This window comes from Thalassophryne amazonica, chromosome 14 (genome assembly GCF_902500255.1).
Source record: "Thalassophryne amazonica chromosome 14, fThaAma1.1, whole genome shotgun sequence".
Taxonomy (NCBI): domain Eukaryota; kingdom Metazoa; phylum Chordata; class Actinopteri; order Batrachoidiformes; family Batrachoididae; genus Thalassophryne; species Thalassophryne amazonica.
Window position 1 is genome coordinate 29,418,006 of NC_047116.1, and position 23,363 is coordinate 29,441,368.

General features: G+C 38.2%; 1 protein-coding gene across 1 annotated transcript in view; it reads left to right on the plus strand.

Annotated features, from left to right (window-relative positions):
- tlk1a (tousled-like kinase 1a) overlaps nt 1-23,363 on the plus strand; it is a 39,374-nt gene that overhangs the window by 4,438 nt on the left and 11,573 nt on the right. The window contains exons 2-12 of the mRNA XM_034185921.1: nt 7,646-7,767; nt 7,908-7,979; nt 16,302-16,377; nt 16,488-16,531; nt 16,669-16,764; nt 16,855-16,941; nt 19,215-19,307; nt 19,964-20,074; nt 20,166-20,302; nt 21,655-21,843; nt 22,041-22,107. Coding sequence (XP_034041812.1) covers nt 7,651-7,767; nt 7,908-7,979; nt 16,302-16,377; nt 16,488-16,531; nt 16,669-16,764; nt 16,855-16,941; nt 19,215-19,307; nt 19,964-20,074; nt 20,166-20,302; nt 21,655-21,843; nt 22,041-22,107 — 1,089 coding nt within the window. The 5' untranslated portion in view covers nt 7,646-7,650. The remainder of the gene's footprint in view (nt 1-7,645; nt 7,768-7,907; nt 7,980-16,301; nt 16,378-16,487; nt 16,532-16,668; nt 16,765-16,854; nt 16,942-19,214; nt 19,308-19,963; nt 20,075-20,165; nt 20,303-21,654; nt 21,844-22,040; nt 22,108-23,363) is intronic.

Below are 23,363 nucleotides of genomic sequence, written 5' to 3' on the forward strand. Positions count from 1 at the left end.
AAGAGGTAGAATGTACAACCGACAAATCATTATGGATGGTGTCATGTTTAAACCTAGCTACATTGTTTCTGTGTCCATGCAGACTTTACTGTAATTGCATTGAAATTCATAAAATATTTAAAATGTTCATACCTGAGTGTAGACACACTATCGCAATGAATTTTTGAAATGCAGGCAACACACATCTTAGGTTGTTGGTGTTGTGTGCAACCCCAATTGCAATGAAGTTGGGAACAAGGTGTAAAATGTAAATAAAAAAATAATACGATTTGCAAATCGTCTTCAACCTATGTTCAATTGAATACACCACAAAGACAAGATATTTAACTGATAAACTTTGTTTTTGTGCAAATATTTGTTCATTTTGAAATTGATGCATGCAATATGTTTCAAAACTGAGACAGTGGTATGTTTACCACTGTGATACATCACCTTTCCTTCTAACAACACTCAATAAGTGTTTGGGAACTGAGGACACTAATTGTTGAAGCTTTATAGGTGGAATTCTTTCCCATTCTTGCTTGAAGACTGGGAAAGTTGATTCCCAGTCTTTTATTGTCCCTGTCCCAACTTTTTTGAACTGTGTTGCAGGCATCCATTTCAAAATGAGCAAATATTTGCACAAAACAAAAAGTCTATCAGATTGAACATTAAATATCTTGTCTTTGTGGTGTACTCAGTTGGATATAGGTTGAAGAGGATTTGCAAATCATTGTATTCTGTTTTTAATAGGGATGGGTATCGAGAACCGGTTCCTTTCGGGTATCGTTAAGAAATGATTCGATCCACCGACATCAATAAGCTTTGTGCTTAACGATTCTGTTATCGGTCCTTCAGAGTGGCCGTTGTTTTGGCGGGTGTTTGTCAGGAAAATGATCATTTCTCTACATTGATTACAGACCCTGCAGCGGGTCCTTAATTAGCTTTTCTGCAGCGCGGCTTTGCTTTGAACCTTGGACCAATCGAAGCGTGGTTCGCAGATTGAAGCAATGCTTCGGTCGATTGCTTCGTTTATTTCTTTCTTTTGCTTAATTTTCCCCTGCTAAAACCCTAAAGAGCATACGTCTGTGAGCATTATTTACCTTTTCTATGTTAAACCGACCTGTTATGGTCTTCTGAAACAGTTGATAGATGTATTTTATAACTTAAAAACGGGAGTGATGCTAACGCGTTAGCATGTCTATGGCATTTTCAATGTTACAAGTTAGCATTTAGCAATTGCAGCCGTCATCACGTTCGGGTGCATTTGTTTTCAAATTGTAATATTCCTTAAATTTATTTTTGCTTATATATTAATAATCTAATGATTATTATATACAATTTTAGAGAAAGAGACAAAAAGAACCTGAATAGAAACACAACAGAAAATATATAATAGCAACTAACATAAATAAATAAATACATACAGAAATAAATGTTTCCTGTGAACACCTAGTGACTCTTACACCTCCATTTCATCCCTGTCTTATTTAAGTTTAATGAGTTTGTTTCGGTCAAACCATATTTTCAGTGTGTCAATTTCTTCAGTGATTTCCTCCAGAACTATCTGCCAAACTAGAAAACTGCTGCATCCTAGAAAGAGCAGAATACTACTGGAATGAGTCCGAATAAGGAAAGTTGTATTTTTTTTTTTCTCACCTAAATGGATTCAGCACTCACTCCAGTTTATTGTCTGGAATAGTCCCAGATTGCATTTCAGAGCTTCTAGAATTCAAACATTTTTCATGCAGGTGGTGTTGGGGGGTAATTTTGGGTTTCAGCTTTTTTTGTTTTTCACCACTTTTATCCCTGAATATGAGTTGTGATTCACTTTTGTGCGGATTAAAGTTACTAACTGGGACTCCTGTCTTGTTGCGAGAAAGAAACGAGAATCATCCTCCGTTCTGTTCACACAGCTCCAAACGTTGCGCGGCTCTCTGACAAGTCAAGATAGAACGATAGACTTCAGTCTGAATTAATAACTTCAAAGCGAAACACAGTTTTATTTTTATTTATGTCCAGAGATCAAGGATACAGTGACTAATTTAATATTTATTTACTTTAAGACTGAAGGAAATACATAGAAAACCTGTAAAGCCTACTTTTAGTACAAAATTCGCGAGGTTTCGATAAGGGAATCGGATCGATAAGCAGAATCGATAATGGCATCGATATCGATAAAACCTTATCAATACCCATCCCTAGTTTTTAATTACATTTCACACAACGTCCCAACTTCATTGGAATTGTGGTTGTAAATATGAGCTGTAGTGTTTAGGTTCATCTTCTGTGTATCAAAGTAGGAAAAAGCTTCAGTCAGTATCATTACAGGCTGAACTCCCCCACCCCCACCCCCAAAACAACAACAACAAACAAACAAAACCAAACCAAAAACTTTTTCTCCTCTATGAACTTCACCTGTATCCACCTCCATATTTTTCTTCCTTTCTCACTTGTGAAAATGGATCTGCTGAAAATTTGAGAACTTTATAATTTTTTAATGTGATGTGTGTGTGTGTGTGTGTGTGTGTATAATAAAGGGTATAATAAATGGGCTACTGCTATTTCTTGTCTTCTGCATCAGTCTAGCAAAAAGTTATAGGTGAAACTTCTTCAGTTAATTATTTAGGATCCTATTGTACACCTGCATGTTAATCTAACAATTAGTTGTGGATGGGCGCAATACCAGTACACTCATATCATCAGGCATAAGTGCCTTCACAAAGCATGTACATTCTGCCTGTATGTAGGGTGGTGCCTGCAGTGGTGCAATATTAATATGACAGCATATTATGGCCACAACAGATTGAAGGAAAAAGGTGGAGCAAGCGGATGGAGGGGAAAACTTTATTCAGTAAGAAATCTCTCACAGTGCAAGTGATACTCTTGAACTTAATCTCCCTATCCGGCAAGTATTCACAGCGTTTCCCTTTTCCACATTTTATGTTAGTTTTATTCCAAAATGGATTAAATTAATTTTGTTGTTTTTTTTTCTCAAAATTATACACACAATACTCCGCAATGACAATGTGAAAAAGTTGTGTTTTAGTTTTGTTTTTTTTAGGTTTTTGCAAATTTATTGAAAATAAAAAACTAAGAAATTACACGTAGGTAAGTATTCACAGCCTTTGCCATGAAGCTCAAAATTGAACTCAGCTGCATCTTGTTTCCACTGGTCATCCTTGAGATGTTTCTACAGCTTAACTGGAGCCCACCTGGTGTAAATTCAGTTGCTTGGACATTTGGAAAGACACATACCTGTCTACATAGAAGTCCCCACAGTTGACAGTGCATGTCAGAGCACAAACCAAGCATGAAGTCAAAGGAATTGTCTATAGACCTCCGAGACAGGGTTGTCTCAAGGCACAAGTCTGGGGAAGGGTACAGAAACATTTCTGCTGCTTTGAAGGTCCCAATGAGCACGGTGACCATCATCTGTAAAAGGAAGGAAGGAAGTTCTGATCCACCAGGGCTTTTCCTAGTCCTAATCGCCTGTCTGAACTTAGTGATCGGGGTAGACGGGCCTTAAGACACCTTGAATTTGATCCCCGCGCTGCTGTGCAATTCCTTGTGCTAATGCATCCCGTTTTTTCCTGCTTGATGCCACGCTTTGCCCCTATATAAAATAATCATTTCATAGCCGATGACACATTTGCTCTCAGAACTTGGCTGATGAAATCATTCTCTCATTGCTCCCACAATCACAGAGAAATTATCTGCAGCCACAGGTTGTCGTGCATGGATCACGTGCACGATCACTGGCAGGAGACCAATGTCACACGACAGCGCCGCTGTCAGCTCAAGTTCTCTCCAAATTCTGGCATGTTAGATAGAAAGTCCATTACCTCCTGAAGATAATGTCTTCTGACTTTTTGCAGTGTAAGGAATATGGTATGTTCAGGCAGTCTGTAAAAACAGCGTCGTGGAGACATTCCAGGGCGACAGTAAAACGGCGTAGTGTGATACAAGCAGCAGCGTCAACACATAAGGGTCCAAAATCTGCCAGACTCCGGAAAAAGTTAAGAGTTTTGGGGTGAAGTGTGTCCTCTCTGTACATCCTCTGTAATTCTGAACAGTCACTTTCGAATGAAAGCTCAAAAGCTTTATCGGATGGAGCAGCGTTAGTTTCACTCTGCCTGTGGCCATTGGGATGTTTCTGCTTTTTCTAAAATGTACGTCACATGTTGAGAAATGCAGAGTAAGACATTTTACAGAAATGTACCTGCTAAAGACTGGTTCACATGGCAAGATAATTAAGTTGATATCGGACCTGATTTTCCCTTTCTGACAATCTTAAGGACGCCCCGACATTTGTGATGACGCTAAAGACTCCGTGTGTGTGGTGTATTCAGAATGCTCTGATCTGCTCGGAAGGACATCAGGAGCACTCCAATCGCAAATCGGGGATATTCAACATGTTGGATTGCTTTGGCCCGTTATCACAGTGTGTGTGGTGTCCTCAGACCACAAATGAGCACGCAACCTGCATTCAGCAGGCTGCGTGCTCTGCATGCAGCCAATCAGAAAGCAATTGTGACGAACGCACGGAGCGAAATCTAAAATCAAAACAGCTGTTATAGCTTACCAGAAGTCTGGTGGTCGCGCTGTCTCCACTCCTTTTAAAGAACACCTTTTCTTTTTCTTTTGTATCATTTTTTAATCTCTTTTGTAAATAGTCCACAAAGTATCTCCGTTTGTTTACTCTGAAGTCACATTTAATCGCGAGAGATTTTGCGAGATTTCCTGTCTGACCTGGGAATGTTCGTGTGGAAAATCTGTTTGTGTGTGGTGGTGTTGTCCTTACTGTGTGGCTGCACACATACACTAGACGACTAACACTGATAGATCTATGAGGTTTTTTTTTTATCTCCACGTGTGTGGTCTCTGAGGTTTTGGAAACCTACAGACAATTTTAAAATCCTGCCATGTGAACCAGGCTTAACTCTGAGAGCAAGAGGAATAATTAGCAATAACATACATCCTTGACCACTAATTATTGCCACATATGCATGGATAGACTTAGAATCAGAATCACCTTTATTGTCATTGCACAGCAATCAACACAATCATGAATGCTTTGATGTTGTTTTGCTAACCGGGACGTTCAATAACGTGTGACATGTACTTTAAGGGACTTTGTCCACCTTTCTTTGGGAAAGTTACAGTCATTTGTCACTGTGTTATCCGTAGATTCAGTCAAGTCCATGTAGTTATACTAAGGATGCATGTCCGCATTAAAAGGTGCTGTATCCCACGGCGTTCTACAAGAGCAACTTGTGCATTAGGGATGTGAATCGTTCAACAACTCACGATTCAGTTCGATTCCGATTCTTGGGGTGATGATTCGATTCAGAATCGATTTTTGATTCAAAGAGCTCTGAGAAAGTTATATTACTTAAAAAATGTTTATGTTTAAGAAAATGCAGCTTTACAAGGTTAAACAAGTGATTCTAGATGTAAATGTACTTATTTGCTTTGCTCGTTCGGAGTTGGCTGGCAGTTTAGCGAAGCGCTGGTCAGTAGTCGGCAGAGACCGCTGCTCCTCTCTTTTAGCGCCGGGTGATGGCGTAGCATGTGGGCTTGCAGATTTGAAGTGTTTCCGAAGTACTTGACTTTCATTTTGCAGATTTTGCACACTGCATAAGTCATGTCAAGCTCCTTCTTACGCAGCAAATAATAAAATCCAAAATGCGCCCAAACATTTGGCTTCAGCAAAGACGGTGCTGGCTGAATTAGCTCTTCGTCCACCATGCTAAGCTACAGCCACTGTTTGAAGCACGCCGGACCACCCCCCTCGCAGGGACGCTGTAGTATGGAAGCCGTTGCCTGACAAACAGTACACGCTGCGAGTAAGCAAAAAAGTAAAAAAAGAAATGCTTTTTAAAAATCGATTCTTGGACATTTTGGATCAATTCAGAATTGTAATAAATAAGAATCGCGATTTTGACGTGAATCGATTTTTTTTTTTTTTCTTTCTCAACACCCCAATTGCGCATGCACCAAACAATGTAACAGTGGTCTGTTGCAGCCTTTTTCTTCTGGGCTTGTTGCTGCTGTACCTTCTGGTACCTTATGTGGCAATTGCCCAAGTGGTGAACTTTTAAAGGTAAGCAGACATTCATCAATCTGTACATGTCTGTGAAGACAGCTCAGAGGTGAAGATGTTCAGTAGAAAAAAAAATTGTCCTGAATGCATCAGAAATATCCATATTCTGCCAGATTCATATTACACAGTGCTATGGATTTTGGGCTATGCTGCAATGTTAAGCAGTTTATTACATGAGTTTGTCATCAGATTTCTTCATTTTCACTTTATTTACATGTTTCTGTATTCTGAAACTGGATAGTGTTTCTGTTGAAGAATTGTTTCCATTGTCAATGAAGAAGTTGACCACTGTTGTAAGAAATATTCCCCTTCTCGTGCCTTTTGCTTATAGAGAATGCTTTTCATAATTGGCTTTGAAACACAAGATAATAAATGTGGTGTAAGGAAATGATCTGTAGTTTTGACAAGCACATAAATTAGAGCCCAAACAGATTTTTGTCTTTGTTTCATTATTTGACACTTTTGTGTTGGTTCCCAGATCCACGGGTGAATTGTATTAATGTACCCTGCCTCAAAGATTAAATGATGTTGCATTAATCCTTGCTACCACAGTCTCTTCCAATCTGTAGTATGTATTTTGGATTCTGTACCTCTTATTCACTAACCGGTGTTCTGTAATTAGTTTTTGAAGATAATGAGTAGTTGCATGTATCTGTCATGGTTGATAGATGTTGTAAATGGCTTAAATGTATTTAACCAGAAATGGGCTTTATGGTAGCTGCTGTTATGATTTTGTCGTTACTCTTAATTCATTTGAAGTCTTGATTTCATAAAACACTGTGTGCACTGGGTTGGTTCTAAGGCTGCAAGGCCCTTTGTGGATGTAAAATGGTTGTCTCATTAAAGTATAGGTTTTGTCAGCAGATGCTCTTTCAGTCTGCAGCACCACTGAAGCCAAGGGAGCTTGTGTCGTACCAGAACAGTATTCATCATTGCCTACCAGTTGAGACATTGTTTTTTGTCTTTTTCATCATAACAGTACCTTGTTTACGTTGCAGGTTTGTCATGTGCTTAACAGCTACTTAGTGTTTTGTAACATAGCGCTGATTATGGGAAGTCTCTTAATTTGTACTATAAAAAAACTGAAGTTAATTGAAGATATGGTCATATGATGGGATCGATCAAACAGGCTCACCACAATGGAAATATTAGCTACTAGTCTGATAAAGGCAGAATTCTTAGTGTTAGAAATAACACTAGGAATGGAAGATGCATTTGGGCTTGACCTGTATCATCTAGACCAGGGGTAGGCAACCTGTTCCAGAAAGAGCCATGAGGGTGCAGGTTTTCTTTGCAGCCACTGACTCCACCAGGTGATTTTACTGATTAATATCACTTTGAGCAGATGGAATCAGTTAATCAGTGAAATCACCTGGTGGAGTCAGTGGCTGCAAAGAAAACCTGCACCCTCATGGCTCTTTCTGGAACAGGTTGCCTACCCCTGATCTAGACTAAAATATGACCATCTCTCTGGATTTACTTGTGTAGGCATTCAAAGGCTTCAATTAAATGATCTTTTAAACACAGACACACACTGAAGGTTGTTGCTAATCATTCCAGGTACCATGGAGGAGCTGCACAGCTTGGACCCCCGTAGACAGGAGCTCCTGGAGGCACGTTTTATGGGCGGCGTTGGCGGCAGCACTGGCGGAAGCAACTGCAGCACGAGTGGAGGAACCAAAGTCAGTAGTAATTTGAGCAATATTATAGCTTAGTTGTACTATAGTGGAGAATAATTTGCAAAAATATTTTTGTTTTCATATTTGAATTTATCCTAAAATAATTTTCTGTTCCTTTTTTCCACCCCACCCCAAATTCTCAGGGCCTGACAAATAATGAATGTTCAAATCACAGTTTTGGAAGCCTGGGATCTTCAAGTGACAAGGAGTCAGAGGTACAGGATAAATCTTTCTGCCTGGAAACATTTTAGTAAAACTTAAGGTGATGTACATGGACTAAAATATACATAGTATAGGGTGCATACAGAAAGTATTCACAGTGGTTCAATTTTTCCACATTTCGTTATGTTACAGCCTCATTCCAAAATGGATTAAATTAATTTTTTTCTCCTCAAATTTCTACACACAATACCCCATAATGACAATATGAAATACTTTTTTTTTTGGGGGGGGGGGGGGGGGTGAGATTTTTGCCAGTTTATTAAAAATAAAAAAATAACAAAGAAATCATGTACATAAGTATTCACAGACTTTGCCATGAAGCTCAAAATGAGCTTACGTGCATCCTGTTTCCACTGATCATCTTTGAGATGTTTCTATGGCTTAATTTGAGTCCACCTGGGGTAAATTTAGTTGATTGGACATGATTTGGAAAGACACACCTGTCTACATATAAGGTCCCACAGATGACGGTGCATGTCAGAGCACAAACCAAGCATGAAGTCAAATTGTAGACTTCTGAGACAGGATTGTCTCAAGGCACAAATCTGGGGAAGGGTACAGAAACATTTCTGTTGCTTTGAAGGTCCCAATGAGCACAGTGGCCTCCAGGATCCATAAATGGAAGACATTTGGATCCACTAGGACTCTTCCTAGAGCTGGCCGCCTGTTTAAACTGAGTGATCTGGGAAGAAGGGCCTGAGTCATGGAGGTGACCAAGAACCTGAATCCACCAATCAGGCCTATATGGTAGAGTGGCCAGACGAAAGCCACTCCTTAGTAAAATGCACATGACAGCTCTCCTGAAGTTTGCCAAAAGGCACCTGAAGGACTCTCAAACCATACCAGTTGTCATGTTTTGAGGAAAGCAGGCACCATCCTACAATGAAGCATGGTGGTGGCAGCATCATGCTGTTTTTCAGCTGCAGGAACTGGGAGAATAGTCAGGAATAGGGTAAACTGCCCAAAGATATGTGTGCCAAGCTTGTGGCATCATATTGAAGAAGACTTGAGACTGTAAATGCTGCCTAAGGTGCATCAACAAAGCATTGAGCGAAGGTTGTGAATACTTATGTACATGTGATTTCTTTTTTTTTTTTTTTTTAATTAAAAAACAAAACAAAAAACTTCATGTTGTCATTATGGGGTGTTGTGAGTAGACCTTTGACGGGAAAAAAATGTGGAAAAAGTGAAGCGCAGTGTGAATACACTCTGGATGCGCTGTAAATTGAGCCATATAACAATAAACTATAAAAAACCCTTTTCCACTTGCAATGAAATCTGTGCATCATCTTGTAAAGATGATGAAGTAACTGCATATAGAGTAGTTGCACCATGGTTTATCTCACTCCAGAAGTACTTTCATCTATTAATATTTTCTTCCATGGCTTAAATGGGGAAAACAGCTGGAAGTTTGATGTAATGTTTGGCAGTGTAACAGAGTAACTACATGTAAAGTGACTCTGTAATGCTGTGGTGTGGTAGCATAACATTTCAGGGTTTCAAGTATATTTTGGGAGATCAAATGCATGAAGTACAGGCACAGACTGATTTCTCCCCCCCGCCCAGAAAACCCCCTTCAAAACAGGAGATTTCCCAGCTCCTGGTTGTTACAAAAATTTTGGGTCAAACCTTAATTATCTATCCAATTGTTTAACTGATTTAAAAACTGAACTGTTTTATCCTACCGATTTCTTAAGTTGTGGCAACCACATGCAGAGATGCACAAATATGATGTGAAATCTGAGAAAGACCACACATCAGGACAAGACTGTGTTAATCTGTTCTGTGTGGTCTTCTGTATTATCTGCCTGTCCATGGGACAGCTAACTTTGGAGATATACCTGCCCTGTTCCATAATGAACCTGACCATTTTTATCAAGGAAGTTAGCTGTTACGCTGCATTCACATGGTAGCTGTAAGTAGAGGATGACATTTTTTGGGGAATTCCCGTGGGTCACGTGATTCCTGCGGGATGGGAGTCAACATTTTATCAGTCCCCGGATTGGGATGGGACGGGAATAAAAATGAACGGGAGTGGGCAGGAGCAGGAATGCCAAAAATAGATGATGATGATTTTCATCTATTTAAAACAATCAAAACGCATTCACACCAGGCGCAATCAGACACTACAAATACACGGAGTTCGCGTGGCGACGGACGCGCCTCCTTCGCCTGGTGTGTCGCTCTGCTTTTCCTGCAAAAATTCGCCCCAGTGCGTCATCAAATAGGAGGAGCTTCCATTCCGTTGTCAGTCAAGTTAACATGACGGCCCTTGATCACACGCAGCGAGTTGTTGTGGAAAGCTCCCAATACAGAGAGTATCATTATTTGCTCCAGGAGCTGAGTCTGGATGACGGCTGCTTTCAGCGGTCCTTCTGCCTCTGCAGTACCCAGCTTGAGGACCAGCTGTCCCGTTCACGCGCGCACATGTAAACAATAAAAAAAAAAGAAACTCCGCTGCTTGCTGCTGCTCGCTCTTCCACCAAAAAACTCTGTCATAATTGTGTTTAGAAACCAGTCACCATTTGTTTTATTATACATCTGTGTAGTTAATTAATAAAATATTCTCCACAGACGATTCGCTCACACGCACACGTAAGGAAAAAAGAAAGAAAGAAACTCCGCTGCTTGCTGTGGTGCTGCTGCTTGCTCCAAAAACTCTGTCATAATTGTGAAATAAAGGACAAAAGAGACATAAGTCCTGCTCACAGGCTGCTACCAGATACAGGACATGTTCACATCTTCAGTCAAACTCCAGACATCTCCACGTCACTACATATTCAGTCCCTGATTGATCATCACGGCGCGAGACATACGAGAGTGGGATGGGAGTGGGACTGATTTTGAGTGGGAGCGGGATGGGATTTATTTTTTTAACTCCAGTCCAGGATTGGGACAGGATGGGATTTTTTTTCTGGGAGCGGGATGGGACAGGAGTGAAAATCCACTCCCGTGTCATGCTCTAGTTGTAAGTAGCAGATGGTAAACTGAAGGCTCCTTTGTTTTCAGTGAGGATGACAGAAAATTACATCAGTGCTAGCTGTGAGTATGGCAGCAGCACACTGCAACAGTATGTGCAATCAAAAGTAAAATATGTGCTACAGTGATGGACAAACCATGTTTTATATTTAACAGGGATGAGAATTCTCCGGATCTGCGGATTTCCAACTTTTTCTGGATTTCTGGGCCATTTTTGAGATCAGCGTAAATCCGTTGAGAAGATTTGGGGGGGTCAGCGAGGCCAGCCGTGCTTGTCATGCAAGGGAACCGCATTGCTGAAACTGCAACCTAAAATGCGCAATATCATTGGTTACTTTTTCTACAACAGCTATCTTTCAGCCCATCAGAATCCTTGTAAATCTAAAGTCATTGAAAGTACCCAGACATGGACATTTTGAGTTTCTGCAAGTTTGCTCTGTCGAACTGCATCTGTAACATGGCCAAAATTACAAAGAGAGAGGACGAAGACCTCGATGGTGGTGTAAAAAAAATATTTAAGGGGACATGTTTGATGTTGGAGGAGGACGTGAATGGGACAAACGCAAGATTCAGTGAATTCATCCACAAGGTTGAGCTCCCTCGTAAAGCCCTCTAGATGCTATGTTTGGATTTCATCAACAAAACCTTGGAAGAACACTGCAAGATGAACACTGCAAAACGAAGAAACATGTCATCAAATTATTATTAAACGGACTAATCTGCCCGGGTCCAGAGCGCGGAAGAGGCACCATGAGCCCCAAAGCCCACAACACTTGTACCGGTCAGCGACATCCACTGCTCAGGTGCAGGTCCAATTATTCTGTTCATGCAATTAAAATGTGTTTACAATCACTGAAATTTTTAAGTGTGGTTCAGTTATTTATACTGTGCACATACTGAAATGAAATTCAGTTCTGCAAAACCAGTGTTGGTATACAGATTTTCATCAAAATTTACTCCCATGTTCTTATTTCTTCATATAAAACTGCTAACTTAAAAAAGATATACAGTAGTGTTCAGAATAATAGTACTACTATGTGACTAAAAGGATTAATCCAGGTTTTGAGTATATTTCTTATTGTTAGATGGGAATCAAGATACCAGTAGATTCTCACAAATCCAACAAGACCAAGCATTCATGATATGCACACTCTTAAGGCTATGAAATTGGGCTATTAGTAAAAAAAAAAGTAGAAAAGGGGGTGTTCAGAATAATAGTAGCATCTGCTGTTGATGCTACAAACTCAAAACTATTATGTTCAAGCTGCTTTTTTAGCAATCCTGTGAATCACTAAACTAGTATTTAGTTGTATAACCACAGTTTTTCATGATTTCCTCACATCTGCGAGGCATTAATTTTGTTGGTTTGGAACCAAGATTTTGCTTGTTTACTAGTGTGCTTGGGGTCATTGTCTTGTTGAAACACCCATTTCAAGGGCATGTCATCTTCAGCATAAGGCAACATGACCTCTTCAAGTATTTTGATTATCCAAACTGATCCATGATACCTGGTATGCGATATATAGGCCCAACACCATAGTAGGAGAAACATGCCCATATCATGATGCTTGCACCACCATGCTTCACTGTCTTCACTGTGAACTGTGGCTTGAATTCAGAGTTTGGGGGTCGTCTCACAAACTGGCTGCGGCCGTTGGACCCAAAAAGAACAATTTTACTCTCATCAGTCCACAAAATATTCCTCCATTTCTCTTTAGGCCAGTTGATGTGTTCTTTGGCAAATTGTAACCTCTTCTGTACGTCTTTTATTTAACAGAGGGACTTTGCGGGGGATTCTTGCAAATAAATTAGCTTCACACAGGCGTCTTCTAACTGTCACAGCACTTACAGGTAACTCCAGACTGTCTTTGATCATCCTGGAGCTGATCAATGGGTGAGCCTTTGCCATTCTGGTTATTCTTCTATCCATTTTGATGGTTGTTTTCCGTTTTCCTCCACGCATCTGCAAATGCTCTTTTTCTGAAAATGTGACAGTGTGAACATGTGTGTGGAGAAAAAAACAAACGAACCCTTCTTTTTTTGTGGTGTATAACGGCAGCTGACCTTATTGTTGCATTGCTGCCACCTGCTGCATCAGTATTTAAAAAGCCAACACTTCCACCTCTCACTTGACCTTATGGCTAAAATACTTTCTACAGAAGCTTCTTTCAGGCCTTAGAATTGATTTCCTTCCGTTTTCACTCTTTAATAGATAAACCATTCAAAAATAAGATATATTTTGCCTGCATGCTGAAATCGTCCTGCATCAATTTTTTTTATTTTGGTGACTTCATAGACTACGGTGCAGCTGGTGCACAGGATGTGTGCTTTTTAATGATACTATGCTGTATGTGCCTGTGGGGTTTGCTGACTGGCATAAATAGTCGGGTGCAAACTCACATGGAGTGATTTAGGAATTTATTTTGAGGTAGTAATTTGTGAGCATACATTTTACATGTAAAATTTTATACCACAAATGTTGTTTTAATAGGTTTTAATCTCTTTGAATGATTTACACATACTTGCTTGATGTTCCAGTGTATTTCAGAGCTCATTGCAGATTAAGGAAAGACACTTAAAGAATAGTTTTGACAAGTTCAGTGATATCTGTCCGATGCTATGGCATTTATAGTACGTACATGTGCTATAGCACGAGGCAGGTATCACTGAAAGAATGTCTACATAGACATATTATTTTATTACAGTAAGGTTTCCACATACCCCAACATACAAAAAATATAAAATGGAAATACATGAAATTAGGTCTTAGTGGCCATCCCTGATTTAATGAAGAGAACAATGAGAGGTGGATTATTTAAGTGCAGAAAGTCATCCCATTTAAATCTGGTAATTGGGGAATCTTTTGTGATATTACAGTGAGCATTTGGTCACTAACTTCACAAGTTAACTTTTTAAGCAACTGTCAGAGCCAGATGCTGCTGTTTTTAATATAACACTGTCTAAACAACACTCAAACTGTTGTCTTTCCATTAAGTAAATTGTTTGCTGCTGCAGACAACAGTAATTCTGTTACAACAACCGGTATGACAATTTTTCTACCAACGTGAAGGCAGCATTAGTGTTGTCTGTAGCTATTTTATATATGTAAATACACATTCAGTTGATTATATTGGCAAATGGCAACATTTTGCCTCGTGCTGATTTTTGATTGGACTGTTCAAGGGGACTGATAACAGAATGATAATATTGGCATCATTATAACAGAACAACACTTGCAAGTCATGATTTTTGGCTGAAGTTCCAAAGAACAATTGATGCATTCCAATATGAGGTACTGAGTCAGATGAAGTAATATTCATGAATATCATGTCTGCATGTACTTGTGTGGATGTTTGTGTGCACTGTGTATACACAAACATGTACACATTCAGTGTGAAGTACATTCATAATAAATAAAGAACAGTCTAGAGCAGTTTATTGAAGAAGGTGCTAGTTGTTTTGTTCCTGATCATCACTTTGTATTTAATAATGAACACAACATTTTACCTGTCTGGGATAGTCATAATTTACTGTTATTCAGGGCTGTGAAAACTCTGCGGATCCACGGGATTCCGCGGATTTCATCATGGGGAGGGGTGGGGGGTGTTAGTGTTGTACTCTTTAATCGTGATCGTTACTGAGTTTTTAAAATGCTTTTCGCAAAGCGTTCTTTTTTTTTTTTTACGACATCATGCAAGTTTTATAAGTCTGCGGACACTGATCTGTGTGTTACAGATACAAATGTTTCCTCGGATCCGCAGAGTTTTGAGGAGAATAAATGCCACTCAAAGCCTGGCTGTTGCGACAGTTGTCGTAAAGCGGGACTGGTTGGTTGCTGCGGTGACACTGTGTGGCTCCTGTGCGAAGCTTAGCTAAATGTAGCATGTGGACATCGCAAACTTTTAGAGCTTTCAAGTTTTTAAAAGAAGAACTTTGCAGCATGTCTGTCATGGAGCGACATCAGACAGAGCGAAGATGGCGAGAAAGACAATTTGAAAAAGTTTGATAAGGACAAGAATCCGTGGAATTGTCACTGGCTTCATGAACACACCTGAAAGATGAACGGGAAAAGCGAACTGGTAAGAATTTTTTTTTCTCTGGAAAATAAACATTGTGCTGTTCAAACAGAATTTCAGAAAAGATTATGTGCCTTTTTTTTCTTTCATTAATCTAGACTTTCTTTCATTGAAAAAAAAGGAATTGTGGCTTTGAATGAATTTAGGCTACATGAATTTACACAACAATGTAAATTCGTTTTTATTCATATAGACTTTTTCATGGGAAAAAAAGACATTGTGGCTTTGAGTGGATTTACAGGAATTTCCACAAGAATATGTGGCTTTTTACTATAAGGTATGTTATTGATATTTTACCGTGATTTTTAAAACATTTTACAAACTTTAGCTGTGGTTTTTGAAATACTTTAACAGTCTTTTCAGTCTTCATGAATTTCATAGAGTTCTGAGTTAATGCATAATTTGATTTACAGTTAAAAGGAAAATCATACCAGGTCCTACTTCCATGTCATATTCTGTTATTTCAACATGATCATTGACGGTTTAAATGAAAGGTTGACCCCCTGTGAATTTTCCTCGGATTTCACAATTTTCATTTCACAGCCCTGGTTATTACTTTTAAAATCTAGCATGTACACACTTATTTGCAGATTTTAATGTAAATTTCCTACAGTGGATCCATTTTGCTCCTGGCATATTAGCTAACAAATCTCCCCCCCTGTAGAACTCTGACAGGGGGGTGGGGGGCGCATGCCTCACAGTTTGAAAACCACTGGTCTAGAGTGTAACAAATATTGTTTCCCCTACGAAATTGGTTATTAGGTCTCTTAATTGATGATAGTATACGGTACTAAATGACTGACCCTACTAGTTGACAACTATTTTGATAATCGACTAATCATTCTAAGTCATTAAAAAAAAATTAAATTCTCTTATTTCAGCTTCTTAAATGTGAATACTTTCTGGTTTGTTTTACTGGTTTATTTCTTGCAGTAAACTGTTCCTTCTCTGGGTTGTGGACAAAACAATAGATTTGAAGGCATCATCTTGGGCTTTGGAAAACTAACAACTAATCAAATAATTGTTTGATTATTTTCATGATCATTTGATTGAGGAAAAAAAACATTTGATGGTAGATATGAACACACAAATTCATGTGTTATACATTTCTTTTTCCAGTAATAGAGTTTGCTTGAGAGCAGTTTCCTTGAGTAAATAAAGGTGTTTTGTTTTCCTAAGCTTGGCGTCTTGAAGCAGCCATGGTGTGGTGTTGTGATCACATCAACCTTAGTTAGATGCAGAATGTTTTCTTTCTTTCAGACTCCTGAGAAGAAACAGTCAGAAACTACTCGAGGCAGAAAAAGGAAACCTGATAACCAGTCAGAGAGCAGTCAAGGTGACAGCAGGTTTTTCATACATTTAGTATAATCTTTCTACTGCTTATTGAATTCCCACTTCAATACAACAGTGGGGAAAAAAAAACACAATTCTGTTTTTCTTCTCCAGGAAAATCTGCTGTGCGGGGACCCAAAATAAGTGACTATTTTGATGTAAGTGTTCCTTTTGGTGTCTGCAGTTGATGTCCAATGTGTAATGCACTTCTTGACTTTGAAATGACAATGGGTGGTTGGTGTTTTTGACTATCACGCCATTCTGTGGTGTCAAATGTCTTCTATTTATTTTTTAGTTCCAGGGAGGAAATGGATCCAGTCCTGTGAGAGGTCTCCCCCCAGTGATTCGTTCACCCCAGAACTCACATTCCCAATCTGCTCAGGGCACCGCTGTAAATTGTCCATGCACTCAAAATGTTTTGGTGCTCCAACTTTTTTTGTGGTTCTTTTGTTTTTTCTCACTGTTCTCTCTTTTGTTCCAGGTTAGACAAAATAGCTCTTCTCCCACTAGTTTGTCTTTTGGGGACCATATGATGCATCCAAAGCAACTAGCAGTCAAATTTGTTCAGGTGAGGAGGTCCGGGATGCCTTTTAATTATTCTGTATGTTTGAAATTGCTAGTTGTGCATGCGCGTTTCTCCATTATAAAATGATCTGACACGTATGTAGATAAATAGCCTATGGAACAATTCAGGGTCACTTTTTTATTACGGAACTATTTGGGGAGATATGATCCAATCTGATACAAGTCTGAGTTTAATATAGACAGAGTTTCCATGATATATTAGAATAAACTAAAAGTAGCATTGTTTACCTTTTTTTTTAACTGCTGTTGGTGCTGTCTCTGTTCATCTTGAGTTCACCACTGGGGGCAGCATCACACACAGTAGCAAAAACTACAACATAGAAGAAGCCATCTGTTTCTAGCATGTTAGCATAGCATATGTTTCCATGTGACGTAATTCATCTGCATTTTTAGATATATGACCTTTGCAGTTTTCTTCTTTATTTTATTTTTTTACAATACAAGAGACTTGTGCAACAAAGTTGATTGGTAGTGGTCTGTCAGCCAGAAGCGACACAGGCGTACAGCATCATAGGAGTAAAAACAGGCATTTACCAAATGCTTTAACAGACTCTCTCCTGAACTGCTATGGCAGTGTTAACTAATTGTGAACCGAACTTAAAGTTCAAATGGGTATGCTGCTTAACAGTATCGACATGTTGCTTTTGTTTTTACCTCCCAGGCAAAGATACAACCATCACAAGAGCTTCATGCTGACCTCTCAGTTTTTAGAACATTTTGAAGACACGGAAATAGCTGCATAACAGCTTTACTCAATGGATTGCTAACAATAAATTGCACCACCATTGGTTCCAGTGGTGTCAAAAGTACACACATTTGTTACTTAAGTAGAAGTACAGATACTGCAGTTTAAAAACACTCTGGTAAAAGTTGAAGTATCAACTTGACCTCTTTACTCAAGTAAAAGTGAAAAAGTATGTGCTCCAAAACCTACTTAAAGTATAAAAGTATAAAGTAACCTTTAAAAAAAAAAAAAAAAAAAGGTAGATGCCACTATATGAATTGAAAGCTTAATTTAAAAACTGATTCGTTCTACATGTGGCCCAAGACCCAAAACCCAAAATTACCCCCCAACACCACCTGCACGAAAATGTTTCAATTCTAGAAGCTCTGAAATGCAATCTGGGACTATTCCAGACAATAAACTGCAGTGAGTGCAGCATCCATTTAGTGAAGAAGAAAAAAAAAAAACAACTTTCCTTATTCATTCATTCCAGTAGTATTCTGCTCTTACTAGGATGCAGCAGTTTTCTATTTTGGCAGATAGTTCTGGAGGAAATCACAACACATTGAAAATATGGTTTGACCGAAACAAATTGTCATTAAATAAGACAGGGATGAAGTGGAGGTGTAAGAGTCACTAGGTGTTTACAGGAAACATTTATTTATGTATGTATGTATTTATTTATGTATGTTCATTGTTAGTTGCTTTTATATTTTCTGTTGTGTTTCTATTCAGGTTCTTTTTGCCTCTTTCTCTAAAATTGTATATAATAATCATTAGATTATTAATATATAAACAAAAATAAATTTAAGAAATATTACAATTTGAAAACAAATGCACCCGAACGTTATGACAGCTGCAATTGCTTAATGCTAACTTTTAACATTGAAAATCCCATAGACATGCTAACGTGTTAGCGTCGCTCCCGTTTTTAAGTTATAAAATACATCTATCAACTGTTTCAGAAGACCATAACAGGTCGGTTTAACATAGAAAAGGTAAATAATACTCACAGATGTATGCTCTTTAGGGTTTTAGCGGGGGAAAATTAAGCGAAAGAAAGAAAGAATAAACGAAGCAATAGGTCGAAGCATTGCTTCAATCTGCGAACCACTGCTTGGATTGGTTCACGGTTCAAAGCATGTTGATTACAGGCGCACATGACGTGAAATATATATATATATATAAACATTAAACTGAAGCCAAGAGTAACGAGGCTGTTTGTTTTAAAAAATGTAAGGAATAGAAAGTACAGATACTTGTGTGAAAATGTAATGAGTAGAAGTCAGAAGTAGGCAGAAAAATAAGTAAAGGAGTAAAGTATAGATACCTAAAAAGTGTACTTAAGTACAGTAACGAAGTATTTATACTTCGTTACTTGACACCTCTGATTGGTGCATAGTACATTCAGATTTATCCAGGGATTAATGTGCTGGTATAGTCATATCATTTACTTTAAAAACCAATTTGATTGTATTGTAAATTATTCAGTGTGTGTGTGTTATTTTAACTTGGGTTGTTTTCCGATCTAGACTGACCTTACAATGTTGAAATTGGCTGCCCTTGAAAGTACTAAGAATCTTGACCTGGAAAAGAAGGAGGGGAGAATAGATGATTTGTTAAGGGTAAGGAAAATGTATCTTGTTTACTACCTTACAGAATGGCCTGACTGAACTGTAATATTAATGTGCCTGTATACTCTAAACAGCAGGGTGGTGAACATGTCCTTGGACTCTAATTTGCAGTATAGACCTTCAAATTGGATTTTTTTTTTCTGTCATTTCCAGTAGATGGCACAAAATGAATTAGAGTCACCATCTTTCAGTGACTCATGACACTTAAACACAAGGCTGCAGTGGATGTTTTATTTACCAGTGGGAACACAAATGAGCCTCAAATCATTTAAATTCGTTGCTATTTTTTGTTATAATTCCTGACATATCATAAATGGGCTTTTCAGCTTTCTCACACAAATATGTTCTAATTTTGAATGTGCACTTTGCTCCTGTAGGAGCACAAGAAAAGTTGAGAAATTGCAACCAATGACTCCTGGGGGAGAGGTCAGAAATATATGGCTTTTTAAGTCTTTGTCAAGATTTGTGTTGATGAACCTGAAAGTCCATCTTTTTGTTTTGATATGTCCTTCTGTTGAAGTATACTGGCACATTTGTCGAGTGGAACAATTTGAGTGAATTTATGTATTGTCTGATTTTTTTTTTTTTTTTTTAAAGCTTAATTGTTGGATTATGACAGAAATTCGTTTTATTTTTTTGCTTTCTAGGCAAACTGTGATCTCAGGAGACAAATAGATGAACAACAAAAATTACTTGAAAAGTACAAGGAACGCTTGAATAAATGCATCACCATGAGCAAGAAATTGCTCATAGAAAAGGTAACATTGTTTTTCATAATTGCTTCCAAAATGCTCAACATTTTTGTGTATTTGCACACTCAGATGTTGTCTTGTACTCTGTATTGGTCAGAGCACCCAGGAGAAGCAGGCGTGTCGGGAGAAGAGCATGCAGGACAGACTGCGTTTAGGCCATTTCACAACAGTGAGACACGGTGCCTCTTTCACTGAACAGTGGACAGATGGCTACGCCTTCCAAAACCTTGTCAAGTAAGAAGCCGTTGTTGTGATTGTGCCTTTTTAATAAATTTTTAGTATTCAAATTTTTTCCTGTCTACAACATACTGATCTACTGTGTAAATGGTATGAATGCATTTGAGAAAATAATGATTAGCTGTATCTAGCAACTAGTAAGTCACAAGTACCTTCCTCCCTCCTCTCACTGAGTAAAAGTTTACAGTTTTTCAGTGGGCAAAATATAAATCAACTGTTTGAATGTTTGAATAAATTATGTGAATATCATGATTACGCCATTAACAGCCTTTGTTTTCACTTGGAATCTAGGGCAGTCATTTTTATTGTTATAGTTTTGAAAATTTTTAATGAACCCACTACCAACCATTGAAAATTTTCTAGTCCAGCCCCTGAAAAGAAGGAATATAATGAAATTCACATTATAACTTCATTTCTGGGGATACATCTGTACAATGGTTTAAAACATATCTGGGCCATTTCGTCTGGACAGAATGTAAAACTTAATTGTCACCTAAATTAAGAATGGTGATTCATTAGTTGGCAGCTTTAATCCACTCAGAAGAGACCCCATCAAATAAATCTGAAGGAGAATAGAAAAACCGTGAGTGAATGTAAAACCCAGTCAGTAGTTTGTATTTGAAAGCTTCATTGCAGAGTTGTGGAAAACTTTGCTATAACTGTCTGAAATGCTCAAAATCACATTGATCAATAAATGAAAAGAGTCTATCTTTGGAAATGTTCAGATGAAAGGCATCAAGGATGGTACTTTTCAGTCTAATAACCTTTCATCTTCCTCAGTACTGCTCTCCACAGGGGCATTACAAGTCAACTGTCGATAACGGGCTGCGTCATTCTCATGATGGTTAGGAGGATAATGTACAAGACTAACTTTATAATTGGTCGTCTGAAGGGACAATCTCCATGCTAGGAGACATTTCTAATGACATTTTTGCCTGTTCACTGGTGACAAGAACATTTTGCTGAGTGCCTTTAACTTGCCCTGCATAATTACATTAATTAGCCAGTTAGCCTGTGACTGTGTTTGTGTTCTCAATCAATGATGCATCGCTTTAATTTCATTTTTGCTTCAAATGAAAAGATGGACCTTAAAACATCTAAAAAATAGAATCTAGTTTGCTTTAAGAAAGCCCAAACTCCTTTTGCAGGTTATCCCACCCAATGGAAATTGCACAGAAATAGACTTATCCTTCTTCTTATTGTTATTCTTCTTCTTATTGTTATTATTGCAATACCCGTGTTATGATAAGATGATGTTGTTTAAGGTGTTGTCTTTGCTAGTACAGAAATGTCAATCTCCTCTTAAAGTTGATCCTATTTTAATGATTAGCTTTATGTTCCATTGGCAGACAGCAAGAGTGGATAAACCAACAAAGAGAAGAAATTGAAAGACAGAGAAAACTTTTAGCCAAGAGGAAACCACCGTCCTCAAGCAGCTCCCAAACCCCAAACACAAACTCTGAGCCAAAGCAACGCAAATTCAAGGTGGTGAATGGAGCAGAAAATGATCCCTTTCTAAAACCAAGTCTACCTCAACTGTAAGTCCCTGCTTGTATAATCAATTTCACAGCATCTTCTTCTGTGACAAGCCACTGTGTAAGAAATCTACAGCAGGGTTTTGGTTCCATGACTGCACACATGGAACAAATACGACAAACTTGGTGATGCTTTTGATAGCAAGCATGGTTAAAACAATTTATTTTATTTATTTTTTTATTACTCTCGTTCCAACAAGGCTGACCCTAGCAGAGTACCATGAACAGGAAGAGATCTTCAAACTTCGACTCGGACATCTCAAAAAGGTTTGTCAGATATAAAAACTGATGAAGCAACATTCTTGTTTTTAAATAAGCTTGTGGATGATTTTTTTTTTTCTACATCTGTGGTGTTATGTTTATGCAACATTACAAGGGGCTCTCAAAAACAACCAGATCACGCTTATAGGAGGTGATATAGAAGCATTTATAGGGTAATGGTTAGGGAAGGGTATTGATAAGATTTTATCTATTGATGCCATTATCGATTCTGCTTATTGATCAGATTCCTTATCGATTCCCTTATCGATACCTCTTGTGAATTTTCTCTGTACTAAAAGTAGGCTTTACAGGTTTTCTTTGTATTTTATTGAGTCTTAAAGTAAATAAATATGAAATTGGTCACTATCCTTGATCTCTGGGCATAAATAAATATAAACAATCTGTAGTTTTTGTCAAAAGCATTTCCTTTCAGACATTTTGGCATGAATGTCTCTCCATACCTCTGAGCTCAGCTGGCTGCTGCACGTCAGCGCAGGGCATCTCATTTTGGAAGGAAAAAACATTTTGACTGATTGCAGTTTGTTTGTATTACAACATTTAGAAAGAGGTGTCAGTTGATTTTAAACAATGTTTCACATTGAAGTTATTAATTCTGACTGGACTCTATCGTTATAACTAGCTGCGTAGCGTTTGGAGCTGTGTGAACAGAACGGAGAACGATTCTCGTTTCTTTCTTGCAACAAGACAGGAGTCCCAGTTAGTGACTTTAATCCACACAAAAGTGATTCACGATTGACATATTCAGGGATGAAAGTGGTGAAAAACAAAAAGGCTATAACCAAAAATTACCCCCCAACACCACCTGCACAAAAATGTTTGAATTCTAGAAGCTCTGAAATGCAATCTTGGACTATTCCAGACAATAAACTGCAGTGAGCACAGCATCCATTTGGTGAGGAAAAAAACCAACTTTCTTTATTGAAATTCATTCCAGTAGTATTCTGCCCTTACTAGGATGCAGCAGTTTTCTAGCTTGGCAGATATTTCTGGAGGAAATCACTGAAGAAATTAACAAATTGAAAATATGGTTTCACCGAAACAAATTGTCATTAACTTAAATAAGACAGGGATGAAGTGGAGGTGTATGAGTCACTAGGTGTTCACAGGAAACGGTTATTTATTTCTATATTCATTTATTTATTTATGTTCATTGTTAGTTGGTTTTATATTTTCTGTTGTGTTTTTAATCAGGTTCTTTTTGTCTTTCTCTAAAATTGTAGCATTATTAGTTATTATTACTA